Below are 8,918 nucleotides of genomic sequence, written 5' to 3' on the forward strand. Positions count from 1 at the left end.
TACATAGAGGAAGGAAAAAGGGCAGTAAATCTAGTAATCCACTGTCCTCATTGTTGCAACCTTTGATGATAGAATGAAAGTAATGAGTTTACTTAATTTTCTCTCTATAGGGGAAAGAATCAATTTTCTAATTCCAAACGATGAAATTTTTTTATTAAACAAGTAGTTGACATACAATATTATTTTAGTACCGAGTGTACAATATAATGATTCAACATTTGTATATCTTACTATATATATGTTCACCACAATATGTGTAGTAACCGTCTGTCGCTGTACAAAGTTATTAGGATATTATTGACTGTATTTCCTGTGCTGTTCATTACCACATTCCTGTGACTTATTTTATAACTGGAAGTTTGTACCTCTTATCTCCCTTCACATTTTTCACCCACCCACCCACCCACCTATCTCCCCTCTGGCAACCATTAGATTGTTCTCTGTATCTATGAGTTTGTTTTGTTTGTTCATTTGTTTTGTTTTTTAGAGTCCACATGTAAGTGAAATCATACGGTATTTGTCTTTCTCTGCCTGGCTTAATTCACTTACATAATACCATCTAGGTCCATCCATGTTGTCACAAAAGGCATGATTTTATTTGTTTTATTGCTGAAAAATATTCCATTGTGTACATATACCACATCTTCACCCATTCATCTATCAGTGGACCCCCAGGTTGCTTCCATATCTTTGCTACTGTAAATTGTGCTGCAGTGAACATTGGGGTGCATATATCATTTCAAATTAGTGTTTTCATTTTCTTCAGATAAATGCCAGAAATAGAATTTCTGGGTCATGTAGTAGTTCTATTTTTAATTTAATTTAAATTTTTTTATTAGGGAATTCGGGGAAGGGGAACAGACAAGTTGCTGTCCTTTTGTTCTTCAGTTTAGTTTTGGAGGACGTTGCTTCACTGGCCCAAGTTGGCACCATCATTGCGCTCTTCCCGGGCGAGGCACATCAGTCGCCAGCTTCTGGACGGCCGCTCACTGCGGCTGCTGGCTACATACGGTAGCCCATGGCAACCCACTGCAGCAGGGGCTGCAGGCTACACCATAGCCGGTGACTCATGGCAGCCCACCTCCAGGTTGAGCTGTTGTTCAGCATCTTAGCTGTGGAGGGCAGTGTCACTGGCCCTCATATGTGGGATCCCAACCGGGGCACTCTGGCGTCCCAAGCCAGTTCTTAACCATCGCGCCACTTGGCTGGCCCCTCTACCAATTTCTTAATCAGGTTGTTTGGTTTTTTGGTGTTAAGAAGTATGAGTCTTTTATAAATTTTGGATATTAACCCCTTATTGCATGTATCATTGGTGAATATCTTCTCTCATTCAATAGGTTGTATTTTCATTTTGTTGATGGTTTTCTTCACTGTGTGAAACCTTTTTAGTTTATTATAGTCTCATTTGTTTATTTTGTTTGTTTCCCTTGCCGAAGGAGGCTTATAAAAAAAAAAAAAGGTACTAAGAGTGATGTTTACTACCTATGTGTTCTTTTAGGAGTTTTATGGTTTGGAGTCTAACATTTAAGTCTTTAGTTCTTTTTTAATTTACTCTAATATGTGATGTAAGAAAGTGGTCTTTTTTTTTGTAATATTCTTTATCTTTTGCGTGTATCTGTCTTGTTTCCCAATGCCATTTATTGAAGAGACAGTCTTTACTCCATTGTATATTTTTGCCTCCTTTGTCATAGAGTGACCATTGATTTCTTTGCACCCCTGGAATAAATCCCACTTAATTATGGAGTATGATCCTTTTATTGTATTGTTGAAATCAGTTTGCTAATATTTTATTGACCATTTTTGCATATATGTTCATTGAAATATTGGCTTGTGATTTTCTTTTTTTGTATTTTCTTAGTCTTGTTTTAGTATCAGGGTAATGCTTGTTTCATAGAATGAGTTTGGAAGAGTTTCTTCTTGAACTTTTTGGAATAGTTTGAGAAGAAGAGGTATTAATTCTTCACTTAATGTATGGTAGAATTTACTTGTGTTGCCCTCTACATCTGGATTTGGTTTGTTGGGAGTTTTTGTTTGTTTGTTTGTTTTTGATTACTGATTCACTTGCATCACTAGTAATTGGTCTGTTCAGATTTTGTTTCTTTCTGATTCAGTCTTGGAAGGTTGTATGTTTCTAAAATTTATCCAGAAACATAGGTTGTTCAATTTGTTGGCATATAATTGTTCACAATATTATTTTATGACACTTCGTGTTTCTGTGGTGTCATTTGCAGCTTCTGATAGATTTCTGATTTTACTTAGTTGGGCCTCCTCTCCTTGATGAATGTGGCTAATACATTTATTGATCTTTTCTATTTTAGTGTCTGTTTCATTAATTTATGTTTTAATCTTTATTATTTTCTTATTTCTACTGACTTTAGGTTTTGTTTGTCCTTCTGCTTTTAACTCCTTTAGGTATAAAGTTAGACTGTTTGTTTTGGAATTTTCTTGTTTCTTGAAGTAGGCCTGTATCACTATGAACTTCCCTCTTAGAACTCCTTTTGCTGCAACCCATAGATTTTGGAGAGTTGTGTTTCTATTTTCATTTGTCTCAAGATATCTTTATTTCCTCTTTAATCTCTTGTTTAACCCACTCATTGGTTGTTCAGTAGTTTGTTTTCAGTCTCCAAATGTTTGTGGTTTTTCCAGTTTTCTTCTTGTAATTGATTTTCTAGTTTCATACCATTGAATTTATTGAGGCAAATTACTCATTTGTGTTTCAGTATGGTTTTTTGTGGGTTTTCCCCCTTGTTCATTTATATTGAACATTTCACTGTCTTCTCCTTTTGTTTGACTTGGTGTTTGTTTCTATGAATTAGAGGAAACAGCTATCTCTCCTGATCTTAAAGGAGTGGACTTGTGTAGACTGCTTGTGCCAGGTGGTTTGGGGAGGCCAGCTGGGGCTGAAGAGGGCCTGTGTAGTATCTGGGGAGTTCTGGGAAGACAGCTGGCTGGGGCTACAGTGGGCTCTGTGGTCCTCCTGGAGATCCTCTGGTTGTGGCTGCAGCTGGTGCTGGCCCAAGTGGCTCAGGGCACTCTGTGGTGGCCTTACATGCCAACTAGCACACTTGGACTAAGCTCACACCTGCACTGTCTAGGTGGAGGGAACATAAACAATGGTGCTCACAAGCACCTCTGATTCTGGAGACTTTCTGCAGACCCTGGAGAGTTTTCACAGTTCCCCACCCACTTGGCAGGCAGGCACCTTCGAGTTAGTAATAGGTTTTTTATGTAGAGTCTAGGTATCCTTTAAAGTGCTGTTTTATCACTGTGCCCCAGAGCAGGTAAGCCTGCCCATGTGGCCCCTCAGTGATATCCGTCCCTACGGCAGGTCACCCTATCTGGGTAGGGTTCTCATGGTTACCATGTCTCCATCTCTCCTACCCTTCTCTTGTGGACCCTCCCTTGTTTGTTGTACAGAAGCTGTTCAGTCAGCCCTGAGTTGTTCTTCAGGAGGAAGTGATCTATATGTAGGTGTATATTTGGTGTGTCCATGGAGGAGGTGAGTTTGAGGTCTTCCTATGCCGCCATCTTGGACCTCCACCCCAAATGATGCAGTTTTAAATTTTTCTGTTTGGGATTTATGCTTTGTGAAATGCAAGGAGTTGATGTAATTTTTCTCGGTAAAAAGGCTCCTAAGATGTTGGAAATCATGCAGGGACAGAAGCTGAAATTAGCCACTTTTAAATTTGTTTGGGAGTAAGGAAAGAGTTCATACTTTTCAACCATTTCATTTTTCCCAAATGACTATGAGTCTCTACATTTTTGTGTTTCAATCTGAGAGTAAATAATTGACCCATTGAACAGAGACTTGTATCTGGCAGTTAGCAGGTACTCAGTTCACGTAGAATAAATGAACAAGGAAATTAATAATTCGTACTGCATGATTTGCATCCTCCCAATGGGAGGAGGCATTTTATATCAATGATTTTTTTTTCCTTATAACAAAAGGTGATATTTTGATGATGCTCTTGGATTATCAGTTTGCCTCTAGCTCTAGTTTGTGGACATACTTTTTATGTCTATTTATGGTCTGAAACCACTAGATTCATGTCAAAAGATGTCTTTTTTGAACACCAAAGGAATTTTTGTCTTGGGTCTTCTATTCCCCATTGGACATTTCAGAGCTGTTTATATACACTTTTGGAACATTTTGTTAATAACTGTAATTACATGAGAAATAGTCATATTTTCTTCGAACAATTATTCTTCCTTCAGTTTTCTGCAGGACTTCTAATTATTGCCTTGTCTCCACTTATTTTAAGACCTACCTGTAGCTTTCAGAATCACCTTAAAGTGTAAGGAAAGTGATCAGTTCTTTTTCCCATCACATTGTACCCTGACACTCATCACTGAAACCCTGAAGGAACCTCTACTCTCATGCTAACCCAACACAATTTTTGCCTTTGTGTGCAGGTATTGTGGAAGATTACAAACCACCATTCTACGATGTAGTTCCCAATGACCCAAGTTTTGAAGATATGAGGAAGGTGGTCTGTGTGGATCAACAGAGGCCAAACATACCCAACAGATGGTTCTCAGACCCGGTGAGAGTGCCACTTTCTTAGTTTTAGAGCTATCCTCAGCTGTTGGCTTGCTCTTGAGTTTCAACTGGTATAGTTCTTGAGTGACATGCCCCATCTATCTGTCTTTTGCTTTCTCTCCCTATTTTATGTAGAAAGTCCTTAGACCTAGTTGAGTAGGCTCACAAAATTGTCTTTCTTGAAGGAGCCATATCTGATAGGTCTTGTTAATGAACAATAGCCTTCACAAGAATTTCTACTATTGATTAGTTCCAGAAATTGGGAGTCTCATTATTATGCCATTGGCCCTAGAACTGCAGTTTCACATGTAAACCAAGAGGCTGAGTAATGCTTTTAATCTCTTCGATCTCTGCAAAGCTGAAAGTCCAAACATAAGTGCTGAAGATCCTTATTACCTCTCTTAAGAAGTAGCAAATCTAAGATGCTGACAAATGGCCCTTCCTGCAAATTTCAGTATTAACTCTGAGTTGCCGCTAACCATCAAGAGGTCCAGCTGGTCTCTATAACTTACCTGATAAAGTCAGTTGGTAGTATTAGGCGTCCAGAGGAGTTTATGGAACCCAAGAGCGGCTTATCAGTGGTCAAGGCCTTGGTTATTTATTTAAACAAGGTGGCAATAACAACACTTTAACTTCATAAGACCTACAGTGTCCTGGGAAATGGCTGACACAGCATCTTCCCAGCTTCTTGGGACCCCCAAACCTGCTTTTTCACTGTGGTGTTCTTTTCTCCTTAGACATTAACCTCTCTGGCTAAGCTGATGAAAGAATGCTGGTATCAAAATCCATCTGCAAGACTCACAGCTCTGCGTATCAAAAAGACTTTGACCAAAATTGATAATTCCTTAGACAAATTGAAAACTGACTGTTGACATTTTCATGGTGTCAAGAAGGAAGACTTGACGTTGTTGTCATTGTCCAGCTGGGACCTAATGCTGGCCTGACTGGTTGTCAGAACAGAATCCATCTGTCTCCCTTCCCAAGTGGCTGCTTTGACAAGGCAGACATCTTACCCAGCCATGTGTTCGGGAGACACCAAAACCACCCTAACCTCGCTCAATGACTGAAGTGGGCATTTCACAACTGTTCACACTGCAGAGACTAATGTTGGACAGACACTGTTGCAAAGGTAGGGAACTGGAGGAACACAGAGAAATCCTAAGAGAGATCTGGGCATTATGACAGTGGCTTTGCATACCTTTCACAGGTCTCCTAGACACTCCCCATGGGAAACTCAAGGAGGTGGTGAATTTTTAATCAGCAATATTGCCTGTGCTTCTCTTCTTTATTGCACTAGGAATTCTTTGCATTCCTTACTTGCACTGTTACTCTTAATTTTAAAGACCCAACTTGCCAAAACGTTGGCTGCATACTCCACTGGTCTGTCTTTGGATAATAGGAATTCAATTTGGCAAAACAAAATGTAATGTCAGACTTTGCTGCATTTTACACATGTGCTGATGTTTACAATGATGCTGAACATTAGGAATTGTTTATACACAACTTTGCAAATTATTTATTACTTGTGCACTTAGCAGTTTTTACACAACTGCTTTGAGCATATGTTAAAGCTTATTTTTATGTGGTCTTATGATTTTATTACCGAAATGTTTTTAACACTATACTCTGAAATGGACATTTTCTTTTATTATCAGTTAAATTCACATTTTAAGTGCTTCACATTTGTATGTGTGTAGACTGTAACTTTTTTCAGTTCATATGCAAAACGTATTTAGCCATTACCCATGTGACACCACTGAATATATTACTGATTTAGAAGCAAAGATTTCAGTAGAATTTTAGTCCTGAACGCTGTGGGGAAAATGCATTTTCTTCGGAATTATCCATTATGTGCATTTAAACTCTGCCAGAAAAAAATAACTATTTTGTTTTAATCTACTTTTTGTATTTAGTAGTTATTTGTATAAATTAAATAAAATGTTTTCAAGTCAAACCGTGAATTATTTTCAGTATATAAAAAAGATCTACATGAAGCATTTTCTTATGGGAACAATAGAATAACAAAGCTAGTTATAAGTCGAATTTGCTTTTCAAGTCTAGTAATGAACTTGTGGGTTCTACAAGAATGTCTTCCAGCTCGAATTTGGTATCAGAAAATTTGAATTTTGTTTGTTTCTGTTTCTTTTTCTGGCTGTGAATTTGTTTTTGTCTTTGTCAGTTTCCCCAACTTTGAAGTGAGAGTAACAGACCTTACTAACCTGCTTTCCTCAAAGACGGTTGTGAGTATAAATGGTAGGAAGGACATCAAAGCATTTTGTTTGGGATACGGCCTTGTGTGAATGGAAAGCAGTCCTGTGCATCTCACCTTGCTGCTTGAAAATTCCATTGTTCGCTCTTTTGACTTCTTCTGTTCATTGGGATCGAAAGGTAGGGTTTAGATTAGCCCAAAGAGAAAAGAGGTGTGAAAATTCTAGAATGTTCATCAGAGGTAAGTTAATATATTTACTTAGAAGGTCTGACAGTTAAGTTTGCAAACTTATTGCCATGATGTTGCTGTTCCTCTTTTGAGATCAGAGGGATTATTCATTATGAATTTACACCAACTGGACACAGTTAACCAAGTTTGCTATTTGGCAGTGTTGAAAGGCTGCGTGAAAAGGTTAGACAACCTGAACTTTTCGCCAACAATTCATGGCTCTTGCATCATGACAATGCACCAGCTCACATGGCACTGTCTGTGAGGGAGTTTTTAGCTAGGAAAAAAATAACTGTATTGGAACACCCTCCCTACTCACCCGATCTGGCCCCCAATGACTTCTTTCTTTACCCAAAGATAAAGGAAATATTGAAAGGAAGACATTTTGGTGACATTCAGGACATCAAGGGTAATACGACGACAGCTCTGATGGCCATTCCATAAAAAAGAGTTCCAAAATTGCTTTGAAGGGTGGACTAGGTGCTGGCGTCGGTGCATAGCTTCCTAAGGGGAGTACTTCGAAGGTGACCATAGTGATATCCAGCAATGAGGTATGTAGCACTTTTTCTAGGATGAGTTCGTGAACTTAATTGTATTAAAGTCTTATATTTTAAAGTCTAAAAGTTATATAAAAAAGTATATATACATTTAACTTATTTAAAAAGTTGTGGTAAAATACACATAACATAAAATTTACTTTCTTAACCATTTAAATGTACAGTTTGATGGCATTAAATCATTCACATAGTTGTGCTGCCATCTCCACCATCCATTCCAGAACTCTTTCAAAACTAAAACTGTACCTGTTAAACAGTAGCTAACTGTTCCTCATTCCACCAATCTCTGGCAGCTGTCATTCTACTTTCTGTCTCTTATGAGTTTGACTATTCTAAGTACTTTATATGAGTAGAATCATGCAGTATTCGTCCTTTTGTGAGACTGGCTTATTTCACTCAGCATCATGTCCTCAAGGTTCATTCTTACTATAGCATATATCAGAAATCACTTCCTTTTTATGGCTGATAATGTCCCATTGTATGTGTATACAACATTTTTTTTTTATCCATTCATCTGTTGATGGACATTTGGGGTTTTTCAAAAGTTTTGGCTATCAAGAATAATGCTGCCATGAACATGGGTATATAAATATATCTTCAAGTCCTTGCTGTCAATTACCTTGGCTGTATACCCAAAAGTGGGATGGAGACACATTTCACGTTGAAGTGTTACATACATACATAAAAGTATACAGCTTGATGCATTTTTATCAATTTTTATGAATTGGTTGCACCCATGGAAATAGCACCCAGATCAAGAAGCAGTATATTGCTCTCTCTAGAGTGATGTCAGCTTCATGGCAACATAAGTCATTCCTTTTTTTCTCTCTCTTTTGATTTACAACTAACTGGACATCTATTATAGAATAAAAGTACCTCTGACATTACACCAGAATACCTGGCAAGTTTTACCCACTTTTACATCTGAAAGTGGGTGGATAGGATCTCAGAGGGGGCTGTGGATAAAGGATTTGGTGAGTCTACTCAATCCCCACTTGCCATGATCAGGAAGAGGGGAACCTGGAGAGTGCAAAACTGGGTGAACACTCACGGGAGATAGCGATTTCTTGGAGGTCCAGCCAATCTGACGGGAGAGTCTGGCATGCCATTAGAGTGGGAGAGATGAATTTGGAGGCAGAGGAGAGGAGGGGAACCCACTGGGGTACCCCCCATCCTCACGGAGACATTGGAAAGCACTCGGTTTTTGTTGGTGGCAGTGGTTACATTTCTGCCAGAGGTGGAGAGTAAAAGTGGTGAGTGACAGACTGCTTGGCTGCATGGGTTGCAGCTGGAGGGACCATTTCTCTCCAGCAACACCTGAGTTACTGAGGAGGAATCTGATGGGGTTGGAGGTGGAGGGAGATTTGGGATTTCAGCAGGAGGT

The 8,918-nt window shown here is 38.8% G+C and overlaps 1 protein-coding gene across 2 annotated transcripts in view; it reads left to right on the forward strand.

Annotated features, from left to right (window-relative positions):
• ACVR1 (activin A receptor type 1) overlaps positions 1 to 6,494 on the forward strand; it is a 100,989-nt gene extending 94,495 nt beyond the window's left edge. For both annotated transcript variants that reach the window (XM_019636863.1, XM_019636864.1), the window contains exons 10-11: positions 4,414 to 4,544; positions 5,278 to 6,494. In XM_019636863.1, coding sequence (XP_019492408.1) covers positions 4,414 to 4,544; positions 5,278 to 5,412 — 266 coding nt within the window. In that variant the 3' untranslated portion in view covers positions 5,413 to 6,494. The remainder of the gene's footprint in view (positions 1 to 4,413; positions 4,545 to 5,277) is intronic.
• Positions 6,495 to 8,918: the final 2,424 nt, after the last annotated feature.

This window comes from Hipposideros armiger, unplaced genomic scaffold (genome assembly GCF_001890085.2).
Source record: "Hipposideros armiger isolate ML-2016 unplaced genomic scaffold, ASM189008v1 scaffold_30, whole genome shotgun sequence".
Classification (NCBI taxonomy): Eukaryota; Metazoa; Chordata; class Mammalia; order Chiroptera; family Hipposideridae; genus Hipposideros; species Hipposideros armiger.